General features: G+C 43.6%; 1 protein-coding gene across 2 annotated transcripts in view; it reads right to left on the bottom strand.

Moving 5' to 3' along the window:
* Positions 1–22236, bottom strand: part of LOC147260569 (tetratricopeptide repeat protein 28-like) — a 188422-nt gene that overhangs the window by 51691 nt on the left and 114495 nt on the right. For both annotated transcript variants that reach the window (XM_086207194.1, XM_086207193.1), the window contains exons 4-5: positions 17204–17476; positions 15361–15491 (exon numbers count right to left, since the gene is read on the bottom strand). In XM_086207194.1, the coding sequence (XP_086063320.1) occupies positions 15361–15491; positions 17204–17476 (404 nt within the window). The remainder of the gene's footprint in view (positions 1–15360; positions 15492–17203; positions 17477–22236) is intronic.

The following is a 22236-nucleotide window of genomic DNA, read 5'->3' as shown; positions in this document are numbered from 1 at the left end:
AGAGCAGCATGATGGAAACCAAATCCTGGTAACATTCCTTACCATGGAGGCAAGACATGCGCTGCTGGGGGTGGGGGGTGGGGGTTGGGGTGGGGCGCCTCTGCGAAGAATCAAATACAGTATTTTCTAATTAGTCCACTGATGCCTTTTAATGCAGGTACAATGGATGACCGAAAGCCAGGCCGGCAGAAGGATGAAGATGATGACACATGAATGCTCAAGGGCAGGCCAAGCTGTGGAGGGAGGTGTGGTGCAGATGAGAGAGGAAGGGACCATCAGTAAAATAATGGGGCTTTTAAGACATGTTTTTCAAGAGATGCTGGGCCACCTGCCAGTGCTGCCGCCGGCTGTGAACACACGCCATGGGACGCTGATTGACAGGGAGGGTAAATAGTTGCTAGCAGGGGCCCTGATTGTATCTCTTGCCACTGGCATAATGGAAGCCAGAGTGGAGAGGTGATTGGCTTTTGTTACACCCCTTCAGCCACAAATTAAGTTGGCATCTCCGCCGAGCCACTCGAGATTCATGTTTGCATAGAGCTGGACATTTAAAAAAAAAAGAAAAAAAGAAGACTTTCTGGACACACATCTGTCATTGCTTCTTAAACAAAAAGTATTCTAAAGAAAAAAGAAACACACCCTTTACTGAAGACAGACACAGGAAGTGAAAGGAGAGTTGAGGGAATGAGGAGGCCGAGCTATAAAGAGACAGCGAGCAGAGAGGGGAATATGTTTACCAAACACTCTGCAGGGACGGTGTTGGAATTTGAAGGCCTGATTTTTCTGGAATGCCTGTTGTGTTCAGGTCACGCAATGTAAGACGGGGGATTTAGCAGCGAGGGAGGAATACTTGGCTCGGCTAAACTCTCCCTACTGAGGACAAGCTGTAGCTAAAAAGAGGGTGCTCCAGGTGGGGGGAAAACTTTTGTCAGCTGACTCACAGCAGTCACACAAGCACCAATTCTGTTTCCACCAGTCGAGAGCGAGAATGATAGGAAAAACACCAGTGTGCCTTCAAACAAAGTGGACGTCTGCCTGTGTTCGATTTGCCTCTTCACACTGGAGTGATGGAGCAATTACAGGCGGCGGCTGCACTGCCATTAAGTGACAGGATACAAGCTTCATCGGGAATAACGTGCTGCTTAACAAAAAAGGCTAGTTGGCTTGTTGAGAGGGCCTTAGAAAAAGGGAGCAAGAAAAGGGGCGGAAATGAGAAAGGAAAGGTGGGGGGGGGGGTTGGAAGTACAGCTTAGCCAACAGCAACAACTATTACATGACTCATCCTACATGAGCGGCCACAAATGACTGAGGCCTAATCTAAGGAGGACTCAGACCAGAGCCCAGTGACAGTCAGCTGTATACTTTTGAGAACAAATACTACTCTTCCCTAACACTTCCTCCCCGTCAGACCACAATATCTGACAATATTTGTGTCTCTTCATAAACAGTGTTGTTTTTGGCAGGCATTTTAGATTTAGTTTTAGTCTTCGTCTTTTGGACTAAATGCTTCTTAGTTTTAGTCCCATTTTAGTCATTTTTTTCACACGAAAACTCAAAGGTTTTGGTCAAATATCAAAGATACCTATATATAAAAGATATATGTGTATGTAATTAATAGGCCAATACAGGTGTTAGAATGAAGCACACTGACACTGATCTAACTTTCAAAGGTGAGTTTTTTCCCCTCTTTTTTTTTCTCTACCTTTTACTTTTATTTTGTTGCAGATGCAGACAACACACTGGCACACAATATGAGTATTGTATCACAATAAAATATGATTAAACAAAAAATAAAAGCACACTTGACTTCCATATGAACGACCATATGTCTCTACATATTGGCTTTAGCTGCTGTTATTGGTTAAAGCATCCACGTGTGTTGCTTAGATAGGGAACAGCAGCAGGTCTGAAGACTACCGTGTTTCCCAGTCCCACAAACGTGGGTCAAAGCATTTCACTTGCCACCCGTCCACAAATGGACAGGGGTTTTATTCATAACATGCTAAATGAATAGAAGGGCTGGTTTAAACGAGCCAACATTAGCAGGGCCCCTGGAACCCCCATTCATTCTAGCTTTAGCATGTAGCACTAGGAAGCGGTCTCTGCACCACGGGGGAGGTGTAACCACCACCACCACAACCACCACCACCACCACAAAACTTTAGGCTTAATACCAAAAAGAAAATGCATCACAGGGCTGGCCTCACATTGACTAAAGCTATGCTTTCATCATCCCTCTTTTTACGACCACCAGACACCGCTGCTGCTGCCATGGTGTGTGTCTCGTCCGCTGCAGACAGGCCCACACTGTCTGTGTGTGTGTGCATGTGTGTGCGCGCGCGAGAGAGGCTTTTAGTGTGTGTGTGTACTGATGATGGGGGCATGACCATTGGGACCAACAGCTACAGCTGGCTCCATTCTGATGTTTGAGCTCTTGATTGACACTGCACGCATGTTCTACTTGGCGGGAAAAAAAAAACGCATGTTTTGAAACTTTGATCGTCCACCCACTAACAATTTAGTCTTGTCTTGTTCTCGTCAGATGAAAATGTATACAATTTCGTCACATTTTAGTCTTTACAGGGCGATGGTGACGTTCGTCTTAGTCTCATTTTCGTCATGGAAAAAAGGGGTCTGACGTCGTCAATTTCGTTTTCGTCCAGCGTAACGAAAACAACACTGTTCATAAATGTTACTTTGTGACAAAGATGTCCTAGTTTTACGCTCGGTGGGTATACAGGACATGCACAGCTGCATTGGACAAGCAGTGTACATGAACAGGAAAGAACTCCAAAATACTAGCTGGCTACTTACAGCTGCGCTCACACTTTGTTCTGAATTATGTTTTGGGTCATATACCAAACAAGTTGGCTTGTGGAACGGCAACTTTACATTCAAAGCCCAGTAGACAAAAACTCCTTAAGCAGAGAGAACATAAATTTTCCCTACTTGTTTGTCAAGAAATTCTCTGCTTTCACTGCAAAAATCTGCTGACCATTAGGATACCGATAGGATATTCAACTTCCGGGGTTAACCGCCCTTGCGAGAACTAAGGAGTATACGCAGAACGCAGCCAATCTGGGGCCAACTGAAGCGTATTCATGCCAGAGTTACTTAATTCACAACTAAACTGTCTAGGTGTTTTAGTCTGACTTTGGAAAGTCCAATGTGAGTGTTTGCATGTGTCCATTTTTACTTGCGGAGTTTTGTTTATGGACTAAGTTTGCAGTGTTTAGTATTGCCCCTTGTTTTCTTGTATTCTAGTCCGTTCCTGTTTGATTTTGAAAGCTTTTTTCCTCTTGCACCTTTGTTTGTTTTACACCCCCTGTCTTTAACTGGTTCTGGCCTTTCCTGAGTCTTTCACCGATGTCACATCAGTTTGATAGTTTCAGTAAGTCACCCTCTCTGCTCTTGCCCTGTCCTTGTGCACTCCCTCCTGTATCTTATTTTATCAGCTGAGTTTGTATTTTGGTTATCTTTGACAATTCTCCCCAGACCCTCACCTCACCTTGCTTGGATCCTACCTGTTAACACCATCTTGTCTTTCTCCCATGTTCAGTTGGCTTATTTTTGATTATCAAACCTTTAGAGTTCCATGTTTCCATTCTCCTTGTTGTTTTCTGTATTTGGGTCCATCTCCAACCCACAACCTTGACAACCAGCATGTTTAAAGCCCAGACACAATAATTCTCCTTTTCTACCATGCAGACATACTGACTGACCATAGCATGGGAACTTACTTGTACAGAATCATCTGATGTTACCTTGCAAATACAGCATTGTGTGTGTATACACTGTATATGGTGTGCTATAAACAAGTAGAGTACACACTGGAGACAAGCTCATACAAAACTCATCATCTCTGGGAGCGTGAGATTCCTGCACAGCTCATATAACAACCATAAAGCCATTTTTCTCTTGTGCATCTCTTCAGTGCTGCAGGCACACATGCGCAAACACCCAACCTGCTCACACATACAAAGACAACACAGAAAAGGTCCCTTTTGTCTGCTCAACATTGATGAAAAGCTACCCACTGCGAACTTCAATCACATCCGAAAATGAGTTGGAGACGTGCTGTAACCCCGACAGTGTCATTAAGCCTGTCAGTCTGTCCCCTGGAGTGTGGGGAGGGGGAAACTGCCATCATCCTTCTTCAGTGTGCTGCGTAGCCCTGAACTAGACCCGGAGGTACCAAGAGCCTCTCCTGTGCTGGATCTGTCTGACACTCGCATAATGAAGCTATATGATTATGGATTCTGCTATGTGCATCCATAAACCCTCCAAAATCACACAAAGCAACCCTGCATATTCTAATGGTGTTCAGCGTGGATGATAAACAGTATCATGTGAGAAATGAAGGTTGAAGTCCTATAATATATGTTCTCACGTGCACAAACCTCAAACAAACACACACATACACACACATACACACACACATACGGACTAAGATAAGCTGCCATATGAAGTCACAGACGGGTATGTGATTGGCCTCCACAGAGCTTCTCTCATCATTAACTCTTTGGAGGATCACACTACTCTAATCACACTAAGCCTCTCTGAATGGTGATAAAGTCAGAAACGTGCCCATGCACATATTCACAGATGCCCAACTCATCATTATACACACATACACACACATACAACTACAAACACTGTCTTCATCACCAAAATCACACCAATACAAACAGCAGCCATATGAAGTATGGAGGCACTGATACCATATGCAAACATGAAGCAAATATAGACATTTAGCGGAGATGCTTGGGGGATATGGGAATTGTCATCCACTTTACCTTTACAACAGTTGTATTTAAATCTCTCCAGACAGTGTTGTCTGACTGTCCAGCTGCCAAAATTCTGCCGATGAAAACATTTCCTTCAATTGTTCCTCTGTGTAGCGATCAGATTTACAATCAGCAGTGAGCAAATTTGCTGACTTTTTTTTCTATTTTTTGCTGAAATTCCTCCTTTAGAGGTGTAGAATTTGCTTTATGTTGCTAGACAGGAAGATTACAGGTATTACGCAGGAGTAAAAAAAAGTCTTGTCACCCCATTTTCTTTTTATACAGTATGGTACTTTGAAAGATGCCAGTGTCATTAATCAGAGAACATGTAATGAATGCCAGTCACTGACAAGTGAAATATATTTAAAAGTGCATTAACCATTTATTACAGCATGTGTGTATGTGTATATGGCACCAGAAGCGAAACACGTCTCTCCAACGTGTGCTGGCCACACTTAGCCACAAGCTAAAGCCAATAGCTGAAATTAAACCTGCTGACAGTACCAGCAATAGCTACTCAATTTTCGAAATCAATCCTGGCTACAATAAAATACCAGGGCAGTCTTAGCCTCTGGGCCCTGGACTCAGTGTTTTACAGTCTAGGTTCCACATGGTTCCTTTCTGCATTTAGGATGGCGTTCAAGGGTTGTTGTTTTTTCTGAGGTTGAGGTGAAGCCAGCTACAGCCCGGCTCGGCCCTACTTTTATTTAGACACCATATTGTGTGTCCTGCAAGGTCAAGAATAAGCAGAACCTGTAGGCTCCCCTCCTAAGATGGAGTGCTTTCATTTCACTGACTTAGGGCCTCGTATTTTCTTTCCATTTTATTGCTTTCTCTGAGCTCTTTCCACAAAGACACATTCCACCTCCTTATACAAAAACGGGGCTCCTGTCCAAGGGAGAGCGGAGAGGCTGTGGATACTGTGCCACAGGGACAAGAATGCTGACACTGCTGGAACTTGGGACAAAAGCTAAAGATGAGAGAGGAGAGAAAGAATGAGAAAGAGAGCAGCATATAGGCGTTGTTAGGAGGCTTGAGCCCAGCCAAACACAGGAGCTATAATCCCCGTCCTTGGCGTTCTGTCAGGGAGTCTTGCAGAAGGCCATTTCCTCACCCTGCAAAAATGCTTTCTCCTGCATCCCAGTATGTGTGTGTGTGTGTGTGTGTGTGTGTGTGTGTGTGTGTGTGTGTGTGTGTGTGTGTGTGTGTGTGTGTGTGCGCGCGTGCCGAATGCAGCTATATATAACGCACACATCAAACACTTGTAGCGGCACTGACCTCTCTCCCTGGAAGACCCCTTGTTCCCTGGTAATACGCAAATCATTCCTGACACACACACAGGTGTCCAAAACCAAAACATATGAATAATACCTTGTCTCCAGGCACATGCTAATCTCAGATTTTCAGACTTTCCTTTGATAGATCAGAGATGGTGAAAAAAGACCATAAAGAATCTGGTTTCAGCATTATTATTGTATCAGCTTTATAAGCGTTGTATTAGTACTAGTATCTGTGCTGGAAGTGTATTCATACTGATACTTTAATGCTCATACTATGCTGAGAGTTTATTGTGGTTGTTGGTAGATGTCACTATTATTATCTGTCTTTTACTATTATAGCAGCTATCGTCATTATTATTGTTTGTTGTTGTGTGTCTGAGTCTCTCCATGCCCTGTCCCTTTCCTCTCCCTCTCCCTCTCTCTCTCTCTCTTTCTGTAATTGTCATTCGGCCTCTGTCTATTTTTCAGTTTCTGCCTGTCTCTCTGTCCCTCTCTACCTTCATCTGTCCCTCTCTCTTGCTGCATTCACCCCCTTCCCACCAACCCGGTCAGATCAGATGGCCGCCCACATAAATCTCTGGTCTGCTCGACGTTTCTGCCTATTAAGGAACTGTTTTTTGTGTAGCTGCTGTTGCAGAACTGCTTGATCATGTGGAGATGCTTGCTGCATTAATCCTAAGAGTGTGGATCTTCTCTACTTGATCGATGCCACGAGATTTGGTGCACGTAAATAAAAGTGACTTGACATGGCGATAATGAAATCTGATTCCTGTCTTCGGCGTTGTGGACTGTTTAGAATCTAATGAACTTGTCTCAGGTAACATTTATAACCCAATTCTGAGTAAGTGAATCAGGATCATTAGTGGTCTGAGAGCCCTCTGGCCCTCTTCAAATGTGGCACTGAATAATCTGATGATAAATGGACGGTTCTGTGTACATAAATTCACACTTGGCATCTCTTGTGACCGTCTATAATCTCATTTCCTTGCTTTACCAGCCAGCGTTTGCATATATCACAAGCCACACACACGCGGGTAAATCGCTCAAATTGAGACAAAAGTAAACGTTGTTTCCATATCATGTTTATTATCATGCCGTGAATTGCTTCGTCCAACACATTCATCCTGATGCTAACGTGTTCCTTGCTTTGGATGATCGCTCTTGTTTATGATAGTGGAAGTTGACTGCAGATATAGCGAGGGCAGCTGCTGGCTAAGCGAGTGGCACAGTCATAGTTTTCACATGCCAGAAATTACAAGCAGAAGAGAGAGAAATCAAAACAGACTCGGAGCATTCCTTGGCGTGTCCCTTCCCTGGCAAACAAACCTCCAAGATTTTTGACACGATGGTAATAATGCTATCCTTCAGTGTGGCCCAGGATGCATTGGCATTCACACTACTTAATGAATGTGGCCAGATGTGGCCCAGAACATCTCTCAGTGTGGTCTGAGTACCTGAATGTGTCCTGATCTGTATTCACAGCTCTACTTAGAGCTGCAGCAGAATGGCAGGTATGAACAAGGCTTCTAAGGTAACTAGGTAGTACAACCCCACACCCCTTTAAGCAGAAGGACAGAAAGTAAAAAGACAGTCCCCGGTGAAGTACCTGAAATGTTGCTCCCTCTACATTTGTCAGTTCCTTCCCTCGTCCATTTGGAAGTCAGTGTGCAGCCCTGCACAGCTTGAATTGGCTATGTGCATAAATCGACGATCCAGAGTCACAGGAACTAATCAGGGGCAGTAATTGCTCCAGTGAATGGCAGCGCTGGCTATCCCTAACCTCTAACCTCATCTCCTAATCACCAATTAGCATGCAGCCTTTCCTGCATAATGACTTATGGCCGAGGGTATCAACGAATGCCTATTAAAGAGGCTGAAAACAAACAAACTCAACAACATCTCAAGTTTAATGTCTGAATCCTCTAAATGTAAATGTGCCAAAATCTTGCGGGGCTTGCCAGTGTGTTGGTTGAGGGCAGTTGTGGGGCTTGCTCATTTGGATTTGTCACAACAATATCTTTTTACTACAAAGCTGAGGACATAATTTATGAACTGGGGGAATTGATGCGGTGTTGATGTGCAGTCCACTATTAAAGCTTTCTGTGTTGGGGTGTGTTTGACGACTCACTGTATCCAAGGAGCCATTTCATACCGCTAAGCTACAAAGGTTTTACTGTAGCTTACCCCTCCTAATCCTTGTCACTGGCGCCACGATTAAATGCTACACACATAATTTCACACATTCTATAAACACATACACACATTCCTTTTTGGTTCTGTCTCCTCCTTTTATTTGCTTTCTCTCTCCTCTCTTCCATTCATAAGTACCAAGCACTCCCTCTTTCCAAGTACATCTCTTTTCTTCGCTCCCTCTCTTTCTCCTTCATTAAAATGGACTTCCTAAAGCCTCCATCCATCTCTCTGATGGCTCAACTATCGATTGTAGAGAGGGATGCAGTTCCAGAGCTTTAAATGGCACTCTGGTCATTCTAGATGAGGACTAGGCTGGACTGGTGCCGGAGGGGAGGAGAGGGTGGGAGTGCTGGATTTAGCCAGGAGGTCTGCCCTGAATCTGGACTCTCAGATGCTTTTTTGACTCACCGGTGAATAACACTTAGCTTGCCCCGGAGGCAGGGATCAGAATTAGCATAAAAATGACTTGCCCACTATGTAATAAGGATTAGACTGCTGAGATCAGATAATGAATTAATCTCAAGTTTTGAAAGCCAACACATTAGCCAACCTCTCCGGACCACTTGCAGGCTCTCCTGAAAGTGAGAACATAAGTGGTACCCCTCAAAAACTGGGAGGAAACAGAAGTGGGAGTGTTTCAGTAGGCTACTCTGACATGCAATTCATTTCAATCAAAGCCATGTGAACCAACGTTCCACTGGAATGCCTTTAATCGGGTTCCATCCCTTATCATCAGCCACTATCTAGGGAAGATGAGTTGGCACATTCTGTCTTCATCCTTCTCACCGCGTGACATCAAGCCCCTCTGCCAAGATTAATGATCGGATGTTTGATTTTCCTAATGACCAAAGTCTCTATGGCATACTCGGTGTCCTGTGGTGCAGTGAGAACCCAAGGAGGCTGTTGGAGCCCCTCCGCCCGTTATGAGCTCCATCTATGTGTGTGTCGGTTGTCATCTATAATCATCCAGTGCACCACAACAGCATATCAGAAAGTGAATGGTCTCCTGTGACCATGTCACTCCTTATTTGTTATCTAATCTGTCCCTCTGTATTGCCATTGATTACAACGGCGAGGGAGAAAAAGACAGACAGGGTGTAATATTCAAGATAAATTACTTAACTTCCCAACAGTGAGCAGTTCAATCTGGACTGGCTACCGCAGCGTTTAGATTAGTCTCCTTTTAGAGTAGCTGTAATCGTGGGACTCCTGATGCTTGTGTATTGACGCTGTGATCAGTAAATGTGGTCTATACGTCGTTCAGCTTTGTAGAGCCCATTTAATCTATGCCCTTGATGGCAACGATCCTCGGTTTCTGCTCGGACCACTACAACATGCCACAGTGACACGTTTCTAGGAAATGGATGAAGATTAACAGGGCTACAGAAGAGAAAGATTTTTTAAAAATGAGAGAGGAAGAGGAGGTGCAGGGTAGATGAGAAAAGAGAGGAAGTGGAGGTGACGTGGAAGGGCGGTGGGGAGGAGAAAGGGGCACGGGGCGCTAAGGGAGGAGGCAGCAGATAGGCAGAGACCAGTAGTCGATATAACAGCAGTCATTCATCTCTTTGACACCCCTCCAAAAGCTCCACAGGGAGAGACACAAAGATGCGTCACCTCGAATGCAGCAAACGCACCACATACATGCACATTTTTACATGCATGTCCATACACACAGAGTCAAACTACATGTTAATGCAACGGAATTTGGTCCATGTGATACGATGCACCAGAGGTCTGGGTCAGTGTTGCGGGACATGATCGCACACATTCCACTACATCATATGAAGGCACCAACCACAGGCACATGCATCATTCACAATATGCTTATAAGGACACGTGTGATTTAAAAAAAAAGAAGACTATTAATGTCACATTAAGTGGTTGATCAGGCTCCTACATTGTACTGGTTTTAGACTCAACAACACATTTGTACTTCAGACTCCATTTCCGCCCAAAAGAGATACAATTTAAAGATAAATTTCACTGATACCTGTAGTATTAATATTTCATATAATGTTCTCTTGTATTTCTTATAATACTCTTAATCTTTTGGCATAGTTTCTTGCCCAACAGTTCTAATATACACACACACACTCACAAATGTGTGTAAAGAGGATGTGCATGCAATGCCACAATCCATCACTGCAGAATAAATCTCACTGTGCAAACAAAAGTATAAGGTGGAAAACCATCTCAAATTTATAATCCTCCACTCTTAAGAGAAATGTGTTTCTATGATTTATGCACACATACAGACGTGATCCAAGACAAACACGGACATGACACATTTATGTGACATTGAAAATGCAAATGGGAATGTATACGTGTATATACACACACACACACACACACACACACACACACACACACACACACACACACACACACACACACACATTTCCCAGGTCTGGTCATGGCCCATTGGCTTGTGCTTTCTGTCCATCCCTCATGATTCACGGCAAAGCGAGCTGCTGTAGAGCAGTTCTGAACCACTGGTCTGAGGACAGCCTGTGTGTCATTAATAAGGTGCGGTGGGCTGGACATGCTGTTCAGAGTCTCTGCATCATGGCTACCTCTCAACCTCTGGCACATCAAGGGGTGAAGGAGCAAAGCACTTTGTTCATCACGTCATTTTTAAGAAGCTGGGAGTGCATTCACAACCTAGCACAAGTTGCCTTTTGATTTAAAAGGACAAACACCAACATTTCATGTTTAATACGGTCTTCTCGTCAACCCCAAATATAAACCAGACAGTGGTGCCATCCTATATCCAGAGCCGAGAAAGACTGTGGAACCCCATGTTCATATCCTAATGACTCTTTAATGATCCTCTCCTCGGCTGGAGTGTTGACGAACCCTGGCCCTGACATGAGGAACACCCACACTTAGCTCCGTTTGTCACCTCTTATTTAGAGTTTCAGCCCTCAGCCTCATTATAGCAGCGAGGCTCTAGCCGAATCCATACAGCTCCAACCTAGAAGCCAGACAAACACCCATGATGAAATATTTTGTGTTACTTTCAGAGTAAGGGGCAAAGTTTGAGTACATTCCTTTCGGCAGATGGAGCAAGAGTGTGAGAGAGAGAGAGTGAGAGCGGAGATAAACGAAGCCAGAGCTAAAAAAGAGAGTGGCGGTGGAAGACAAGAGTACAGCTGCAGAGACTATGAAAAAACACATTGTTTGTATCTTTTATACTTTTCCCTGATTTCCATTTCGACGTGGGGTTGGGGGAGTCAGCAGCTGAGAGTCTTTTTTAACATCATACACGACGTAATTACAGACTGCACTTCAGCCAGCCCGACTCAGTTTCTCCTAAATACTCACACCCCAAATTAAGGGTTACCTCCTTCTCATTAAACCTGCTATTTAAGACCAAAACATCACAGGCAAACAGAGAGGACTGGAAAGGGAGTTTGGGGAGGAAAGACCTAGTTTAACAGCTTTGTTTCATGCTGACAGAGAAGGCCTTTGTTACAGATGGTTACTGGCAGGTCTTGGATAAAGCTAAATGTGGAAACTGGGACAAAACAAAAGTTGGAAGAGACACATGCAGCTCGAAAGACTAGGGCGTGCATTTATGTTGACAGCTGCGAACCTGCTAAGGACATTTCCAAAAGGCAGCAAGTTAAAGAAATACACTAACTTCACGCTAGCCTATGACCTCACTGGTTAGGACCGCAGCTCCCAGTCATGGATGACAGAGTACTCACTCTTTGGGCCTTTCCCCAGTTCAGCTTTACTCTCTCATTTTGTTTGCTTTTTCAGTTCTTTGTCTGAGATGAATATCTTGCTGAGATTCATAACAATCTAGCAGTGTCACCGAGTCTGCTTTTGAGCTACCGCCTGCAATTTCAGCTACATGGTGCTGCGGTTTGTCACAACAGAGTTTTTCTGCTTTGGTTATTAGCAGATGAAAGGAAATCCCATGCGTAGCTCCTTTACTGATATAACAGGATCCAGGTACTACACTATCTCTTGATTTATGGAGAAGCCTCATCTGTTCGTTGACTTTCTCTGCTCCTTCATCACACTCGGGCCACTGTGCACCACGTAAAAGACACCAGTTGCACTTTCTTTTAGTCCTGGTATCAGTGTCGGTATTGCTAGATACACACACACACACACACACACACACACACAAGCGCGTGCTAACGTAAATGCTGCCAAGTGAGATGGAATAAATTTCATTGTGACCTTAATTGAACACTGTGCAGCCCATTATTACAACTGGAGTCTATTTAGTAAGTTTTAGTCATTGTTTGATCAGCTATAATAACACTGTACAAAAAGGTATTTTTGACCTGGACCTTATTTTCACATGTGTTTCAAATTGATTGATAGGACAAAATGTTATTTGAATCCAGAGCCTGAACTATAAGCTATGAGCTACGACCAGCAATTGTCATTCAGTAATGCCCTCCCCCCCCCAAAAAACCCCAGTTCGTTTGTGCCACGTGTTTCTGAAAACAACCATTAAATAATCTATTCTGACATCTGTTAATTTAAGTTTCCCTTTCTTCAGAGGCTTTGTTGAGGGGTGAGTTTTGAGATGAAGAAGTCAGGCTGACAGTCAGACAGTTTGTTTCGGAAAAGCATCAGAGAAGTCGCCCATGGAAACTGTCTGGGAAAGGGCAGATGTTTTCAAAACATACTTGGCAGGTAATTGGTCGACCTGTCAATCACCATCTATCACAGGCTAACTTCAACCAATCAGGTAGAGGAGCAAAAACATCCTTTCCTTTGAGAAAAGCCTTCAGTAAAATTCTTCGCTCTTCTTTCAAATGATTGCGTTTCTGATAGCAGCATCTACGCTAACCTTTTGAACGAACACTTTCACTGCTAACAGCAAAACCACGCCCCGTTCCTCCAAGAAATACTGATTGGTACAAGGCTTGTTCCTGTTTTATTTTGTCATCCCTTTCCTTCTGTGTCTTTGTTTGAATTACACTTCCTCTCTTTTGTTTTTTTCCCACCCGCTCTCGTGTTCTCTCACCTGTTTCTTGTTGTGTCATTACCTGAGATTTTATTTTAGTTTAGTTGTCTCAGTTAGATCCCCACGTAAGTCTCCCTCCCTGAAGTCTCTCTTGTGTTGCCAGTCAAACCAGTCTTGTTTTAATTTATGTTTGAATAATAAATCTTTTAGTACTTTGCCTCCTGGCCATGGCTGCATTTGGGTCCTGCTCCACCACAAACCTGACACTCGCTGCATTCCCAGATGTCAGTCATTACCTTGGATGAGTGCAATCTTATTATCATTGATTTGAATAATGGCCAGATCCACAAAAATAAGAGCTGGATTGAAGTGTGTTTTCTGTGGCAGTTTTAACTCGCGTGGTTGGGGAAGCAGGAAGAGGAGGAAGAGGAGGAGGAGGAGGAAGAGGAGGGCTGACTGGGGTCGGTCCCATACACAACCAGTCAAGTTCAGAGAGTTCACTCAAAGGTGTCTGTTAGCATCTTCCAGGCTTTCCACCTGAAGTTCCACAAAATCAAAACACACTTTGCACATCATATCAAAAACACATGGTCTACCAGCTTCTTTCATCACATCATTATGAGTCATTTCACTATATGATTTCATTAAACACTCCAGGAAATAACTGCAATACAAGTCAAGTCGTTTCACTTCACATATGGCACGTATCCTACATTCCTCTATCGCTGAGGACTGAAATCTGTGCCACTTCTTCTCGTTGAGTCTCTTTCTGCTCCACTCATAGAGAGAGTGAAGAGGTAGGCCGTCCACTGGAAATCCAGTCAGAAACAACATCCTATCCCCGGCCTCTAGGAAGTGACCTCAGTTTCAGAAAGGCCAGATAAAAAATCCACATCAGAAACAAAAACACCAGGCCAGCCGTAATGAGCTATCCGCCAGGCTCCAGTGTGTTCTGAGGGAGGCCAGGTGGTGTGACACACATATGACTCTGATTAGGGGGCCTTTAGAGGAACATGAGGGGAGGGGGCAGTAGGGTGGATCGTGCAGGGGCCAATAGGGACATTTTGTATGTGATGCAACATGCAAGCGGTGTTCAAAAATCTCTACTGGGTCCTAGGACACTGTTACATTTGCTTGAAATACGCAAGCATGACAACTGCACGCATACACATACAAGTAATTAGACAGCTGGCTGGCCAATTACTGCCTGAGCCAACTCTAAGCAGAGCAGTCAAACCTTCAGAGACACGGGACTTTGCTCATGTCCTCTGTCTCTCACTCGTCTCTCTCTCTAACCTCATTACATGACAGAGGTTTTTGGCACCGGTGTCTGTAGTTCCATAATCATACTTCTGCTCTGCACATATCCTCAAACTGCAGGAGGGGGAGATGTCAAGGGGACCTCTGGCCTCATTTTTCAACTGTTTCATCGTGGCGCTTTGTGCTGCATTTGACTGGATTGTTTAAATGTCTCCTGATATCAGTGAACACAAACAAGCAAGACTGCCAGCCTGGTGGGGAGGATAAGGAATGAAGGGGAAATGGAGGCCATTCTTCTCCTTGTGTGACGGGAATTGTGTTGGAACAAGCACCTGTCACCTCCCAACAAAGCCCAGAGAGGTTGGGAAGAGAGGAGAGAGAGAGAGAGAGAGAGAGAGAGAGAGAGAGACAGACAGAAAAGGCACAGGACAGTGAAGAAAAGTGGATCAGGCTGTCTGACTCATTTTCCTCCGTCTCCTTCATGTTCTTCCTTTCCTCTCACTCGCTATTCCTCTTTCTGCCTCAATATTCAAACTGCTCTATCAATTACATTCCCAAACACCCAAATTCACTGCTAAACAAATCACATAAACATCTGTATAATATCTGCAGGGTTATATTGCTCTGATAATATAATGAAAGCACAGCTAAGGCTATACATTTGGCCTTTCTCTCAGTTGCCTCACTCTCTCCGCCCCGGTTACCTTCATTTCTTCTCTGCACCAACCTGATAAATATTTATTTAAATAGGCAGGGAGCAATAGCATCTGTGTGTCCTTCAGGCTCGTCCTTCATATAACCTCTAAACAACAGAGGAAGGCCGAGCACAGCACAATCCTGCAGCCTGTTAAAGACAGATTAAAAACTTGTTACCTCGATTCATTATCTTCCGCTTCAGGTTTCTTACCTCTCTGTCCTTGAGCTTCATGGCTAGAACCAGCTGGTTACGATGGTTGGTCAACGCTTCACGGTAGTTTCCCTTCGAGAAGAATGCCGAGCCTAAATTCCCATGAGCCCGACATTCCCCTGTTTGGTCACCTGGAGAGGTAGAGGAGAAATAGAATAGTACTGTGATTATACAGCAACTGGTGTTTATGTCACATCATCCGGCCGCTGCTGTTTGACGGCGATGTGATGAACCTCATCAGTGCCACAGAAGCCTTAAAAGGGAAAGCGTCCGACGGAAGTTCTCCACAGTAGAGTGACTCCCCTGACAGCTGCTAGTGTTGATCTCAATACTCCAGAGGGTAAGAGGGGAAAGCCTTGTTATTTCGTCTTGACAGAGAGGCCTCACAGACAGGGCCAAGGTAAAGTGCAAATGTCTACCTGAGAAACACAGCTTCTTATCTCCAGCTGCTCTGCTCGCTCATGTGAAGAGAGCAGCGAGTCAGTGCAACTCTCCCTTTTTCTCTTTTGTTTGCTTAATGTTACCTGCCTCGGCTTCTGCCAGTACTGTCGACCTGTCTGTATCCAGGGCAAAAGAATGGTCAATACCCTCCATGTTCAATTTAACTTAAAGTTTGGTGCCAGATTTATAAATGGGAAAATCACAAGAGGATGCTTTTTCCTTTTTAATTTGTTATATCCCTCAAAAGATGTTGATATACCAATGTTGGAAAAAAAGGCACTTATATTTTGCTTAAATTGAACAACAAAAGCATGACTTAAGAGCTCTCGCATGGGGACACCAAGCATGTCCATCCCAGGGAGATCTGCTCTATTTCTGCTGGCAGAATACAGAAAAGTAACAAACAGTTTCATCCATATAAACCAGCACAGAGACCAAATGAAGCTGGAGAGGTCAATATTGGAACTAACTCCTTGTGGTGTTAACTGTTATGTAACATATAGTAGATCAAAAATTCATGTTGATACTTTCCTTGTAGCAAGTGTACAGTCAGCCTCCTGGCTCGCGGTTACTTAATGAAACGCTAATGAGAGCCTCAGCACCAAAACACATCTGTTGTGTTGACCTCTTGACCCAATTTTCATTAAATGACAAGAAAGGACATTGTGAGTGTTTTTTCTTCTTATGGCTGCAGCGACACATCCAAGAGGTTGTTTTTGATGAGTGTGCTCACATCGGATGTTTTTGATTACTCAATATTACCCAACTGTTACTGTATGTTGTCATCATGGGAGTGCTCTGAACCAGGAGCCTTGCAAATTTACAGCAGCCTGTTCCAGCTGTCATGGTAGCTAATTTATCAGGCTATGCTAATATTGCCACGCTATGCTATCTTAGCTTAGCATGTCTTGCATCTCTTTAAATTGTCTTTTTAGATGATGTGAGCAGGACCTTTTCCTTAGTCCTTAGTATGTTTGTAACAAATTTTCATGGTAAACCAGCCAGCCGTTATGATGGTATCTCGTTCTGAATCACAGTGTGAATCTCATAGTGGTGCATAATTCTAAATGAAAAAAAAAAAAGCTGGGTATCAGAAAAGTCAATAAGATTCATCCCATAAACTGTAATTTTCCAGGTAATCCATAATAAAGGTTGAGATATTTCAGTCTTGCTGTTGAGGATTTTCTACCTTTCTCAGTTTTATATTGGTGGAAATTAAATAGCTTCATCATCAGACTGTTGGTAGGAAAAATCAAACAACATTAAGATGTTACCATTTTATGAAATGAGTGTTTAATAAAAAAGATAAAATCAACCAACCCATTAATCATAATAATAATAATCACAGCTTTGTGCTGTATTAGTATTATGACTTCCTCCCTCCTCCATCCAGACCTCTTACCTAAGGTCTTGGCCACGTCCAGGTCTTGCTGCATGTAGCTGGTGCTCTTCTCGGTGTTGCCCAGGGACCAGTGGGCACTGCTGAGGGCCGAGAAGACGGAGCCGCGTAGCTTGAGGCTGCACGTGCCGATCTTCAAAGCCGCTTCCAGCACGACAACAGAGGCTGTGTGGTGGCCAGCTGTCAACAGCTCCTGGCCAATCACAGACACCACCACAAAGGGACTTTTGTCCAGCTTCATCTTCTGCAGCTGTTGATAGGTGGGCTCTAGAGATTCTGTGCAGGAGGAATACGAGCGAGACAAGAGATTAGACGCAGACTACCAAAAATACCAAAATAAAACCTTGCGCTGACACGCTGACTGACAATATCTGGCGTTGATTGTCGTAACTTTGCTGCGTGTTTACCCGCCATGAAAAATGTGACTGCTGTCTGAATTCAAATTCCACTTTTCTGCAGTAATGGTTGTGTTGTGTCTGCCTGGATAAGCATAGCCTGTAGCTTGCCTGAGTGACGGCTTTCACTGACAATTTGACAATAACTCAGCCATTTTTCTGTTCCCTCCACTCTGACCGAGGTAATCTCAGACAATTTCCAACAGCGCTGCATAAAAATGGCACGAGTTGAGACCATTGTGGCCAGCAGTCTCTACAAACCACACAGTGAAATTATATTTCTGCCTTCTCTTGGTGTCAGCCGATACGGTTGTTTGGGAGAAGAGAGAAAACTGAGTGGGTTTTGAGATAGAGTTTCAAGACTGATGGGGAAACTAATGCAGATAATGCACAACAGTAGCAGCAGCAGGGGAATGCAGAGCAGAGGAGACACGCAAGGTGACCTTTGAAGAGGCTGAAAATGCACACAATGACATAAATCAATGGTGGGCCACGCGGGATTCAACATCCACAGCCCCTTTAGATTATAAAGCCCTCTGGCAGACACTGCATCGAGCAACAGGATCGGGGGGCTCGGGAGGCACGCCCATGTGTGTGAGAGCGTCTTTGTGTCTATCGATATTTTTGTGTCAGTGTATATTTGCATGCATGTATAGGAGTGTGCCAGGGGGATGCTTAATTCTCAGGGCCCTCTACTGTTTTTGCAAATATTCTGAGTAGAGTTGCTGCTAATTAGGTCAAAGCTCTTTACAAGAGATGGGATGTGTTCCTGTTCCTGCACAAACACACATGCATGTATAGTCCAGAGCATTTATAACTTGTAACTCTAATTTCTTCAGACAAACTTGGGCACAAGATACAACATCCGAACGCACTGAATAGTTAATGGAAACCCACATGGACGCTAATGTAGGGGTGTAATGTATCGAAAATTGTCAGTATCAGCGTTTTTGGTTCGGTATGTACATGAACCGAAAGAATACAGTGTTTACTGCAAAACTTCATTCCAAACTCAGAGTTTCCTCCCAAGAAACTTTCACAACTGATAGTGTTTGTTCAGCCATTCCTCTAAGCATCCGCCAGCGGAGATAAACCAGAGCTTGAGGATCGTCTTGTATCATTCTGCTGTACAGTTTCTCTACAGGCGGATCGGATGTGAACATCACTGATAGAAGGAAACAACAGTAACCCGGCTCCCAGGGCATTTAGGCAGCAAATTGATAACAATTCACACAAAGAAATAACAATCCAGTCAGGACCTCTTTAGTCAAAATGAAAATGTGATTGCAGAAAGTTTAATTTGGCTATATGGCTTGGTTCTGGGACAGCCAAAGGCAGGGAGAGCAGCAGTAAAACCCCTCCCTGAGGGCACAGAACAGTCAGTAACAATGACAGCAGAGGTGACATTGATTCAGTCTGATACAGACTGTAATGGAGGAGTTGGTGTGGAGGTGGGACTGCTAGAGAGCAAACAGAAGAAGCAGGAAATGCAGGCAGATGGAAGGTTTCTTAGACCGTCTGACCCCTCGCTGTGTTCCATAGGTAACAGGTGGATGTGTGGCCATACTCGGTTGATTTTAAACAAATGAGTTCGTTTGACAGTCCAGCTTTCCAAAAAAAAAATCTTTTCAACACTCAAACAAGTACAACTAACTTTCTAATTGCTGCACCTCAATGGATTTTGTACTTACTGAGGGTGTAAAGATTAACTGATCTATCGATATGCAGTGGCTTTAATGAGTCAGATTTGGCTGCGTTGGTTGAGACAGACCAGTCAGTCGCAAATGAGTTTTTTCCGCACTTAGCATGCCGATACATCTCAATATGACGCACACATGCTGCATTTCTGGCGTCAACGAACGGCTGCTGTTGCTACGTCGTCATGTTTTCTCTCTCTTTCTTTCCAACCCCAATTCTGCTTTTCATTTCCTAAAAGGTTGCCAGAATGTTAAGGGACATCACATCTCTTATTGTCCATTAAGTGAAAGTGAGGATTGAGATGAAGTTTTATAGGACAGATGACGACTTCGGTGGAAATGGTCAGGAACAGCAGAGAAACACAGCATCACCAATCTCCAGAACCTCATCCAGAGACGCCCTGGAGTCACACACCTGCAGCTGCAGATCCTTCCACCAAAACCACAACACACTTCATGTGAAACAGAAGATCACGTCATGGAACTGACAATAAACAGTTTTGAGGATCCAGATTCTTTTTTGCAGAATTACCACTGGAAATGTCCTATCAGGAATTCTTACTGCAACTTAAAGCAGAATTAATGTACTTCTCACTTTGTTTGTTATATTAATTCTATTATTTTGAAGATTTACATTGTATCTTGTCGAATCCTAGCGTATTATTATACATGATGTTCTTCAACTGTGTGACTAGAACTCTTTCAAGAGCCCATCGCTGGAACATACGTTGTTCAAAACTCTTAATTTCCACCAATTATTTTGTTTTCCTTGCTTTGTACCCGTGATAGCTTGAGGTTTGAGTGGCGTTCGTTGGTTCTACGTCATCTCACATCGCGCGCGGAGAATTAGCACGCCCCCTCCTGCTTATCTTGATGGACAAACACCTGATATTCATATATGTATGGGAACAGGCATGCATTTTGCCTTTGCTGAATGTCAACTCATGTGTTTGAGACCTTTTAAAAAAAAAGACACATACTGTACCTACGTTAACCGCGATTTTCTTAGTGCTATTACATGCCTACATCAGCACCTCGACAAACACACACACACACACACACACACACACACACAATAAGAGAAGCAAGACTGAATATTCTGTCTCAAGAGCATTGCTTCTCTTCAAGAACTTGGCAGAATGTCATGCTTACAGAGACAGTGCGTGCATATAATATCCACTCATAGCTTGTAATTGCCTTCAGAGAGACACAGAGAGCTGCATCATAAATCAAACACTGAAAGCATTCTTTTTTTAAAAGGGTGTCATGACTGCAGCATTCATAAACAGGTAGTTATGACAACATCCCTGTGTATTGTTTCACACAAACACACAGGCCCCGCCACACACAAACAAAATCAAACACTCAACTTTAAGGGGAAAATGTTGCGACTCAAAATATTCTCTTCTCATCAGAAATAAATCATCCTCCACTTTAGGGATTATCTAAGACAAATTATCCTCTGTAGAACAACAGGAGAATCACACGAAGAGCTGGAGTTTCTGCTGTGTTCATACAAAGAGTTGAAGTTGAACACAAAGACAAACTTTTGATATTATGCGGGCTCATCTATAAGCCAGTCGAGTATTCAAGAAGTGTTGTTTCCACAGAAATAAAGATCAGTGTTGTGAGACAAAAGAAAAAGTAAAAAAAATAAATAAAAAAATATTTCAAAATCTTAAATTAGGATCAGTCTGAAACAAGAGGTAAGGTGTTTTCTCTCAGGAGCTGAATTTACGAAGTTTGGGAAAATAGTCCAAATCTCATTGATGTCAAATTGAACTCAGTTGTGTCTGGGGAGAAATCGGCTGGACAAAGAAGAGATCGCATTTTCTATTTTCCTTTCCTCTGGGCTTGTATCAAGATACGAGGCTGGAATTGCAACCTCTACTTCATAGACAAACACACAGATAAGAGGAAGTCATTTCTCTCCCATCTGTCTCCTTTTTGTCTTAGAGGAGAAGCCTTTTGCAGCCAAGAAAACATGTGTATGTAAACGGAATAAAAATGGACTAGTAAAAGCTAACCATCAAAATAACTGGTGGTCGAGGGTTTATAAAAGATACTTTCACAATGTAATATCCATCCATCCATCGTCATCTTCCACTTATTCCTACACATTAAGGGTCGCGGGGGGGGCTGGAGCCTATCCCAGCGTCAACGGGCGAGAGGCGGGGTTCACCCTGGACAGGTCGCCAGTCCATCGCAGGGCCAACATAGAGAGACGAACAACCATTCACACTCACATTCATACCTACAGTCAATTTAGAGAATCCAATCAGCCTCGTCCCCAATTGCATGTTTTTGGATGGTGGGAAGAAGCTGGAGTACCAGAGAGAACCCACACAGGAACGGGGAGAACATGGAGACTCCACACAGAAAGATCCCGTGCCCGAGCCGGGACTCGAGGCCAGAACCTTCTTGCTGTGAGGCCACAGTGCTGACCACTGCACCACCATGCAGCCTCCACAATGTAATATCCTTAAATAAATTAAGCCTTATCAGCCAATCCACGTATGACTATAATTTTGTTTAAACACACTTTGATGTGACAACAAAAAAGAAAATATATCGTTTTTTTTTTTTTAAAAAGAAAGATTCTTCGGCAGGTTATAACACAGCTAGTCAGTTTAGTTTTAAGGAAATAAGATTCAAATTGTTTTGCCTAAGAGCTTCATGTACGCAGGATCACGTCAACACCATGTTCCCCCGTAGTAAAGAAAATGTTACACGTGTCATCTGGCTAAATGTGAAGCGACAGGCGACATTGTGTAGCTGTGAAAGTCTTTGGCTATAAAGAGAACTCCATCACCTTCACCTTTTCACCCTAATTTGATACCTGATTGATTGCTGTTGAAAGAGTCCTTCCTTTCTCCACCTTATTGCTCTCACCAGGGAGGTCAGATGTTAAAATTAAAGAAGCAAAACCGGTCCTTACAGTGCT

Source organism: Aulostomus chinensis, chromosome 6 (genome assembly GCF_037954235.1).
Source record: "Aulostomus chinensis isolate RoL2024-O1b breed Wild chromosome 6, RoL_Achi_v1.0, whole genome shotgun sequence".
Taxonomy (NCBI): domain Eukaryota; kingdom Metazoa; phylum Chordata; class Actinopteri; order Syngnathiformes; family Aulostomidae; genus Aulostomus; species Aulostomus chinensis.
The sequence above is the reverse complement of the archived record's forward strand: the minus strand, read 5'-3'. Positions and strand labels throughout refer to the sequence as shown.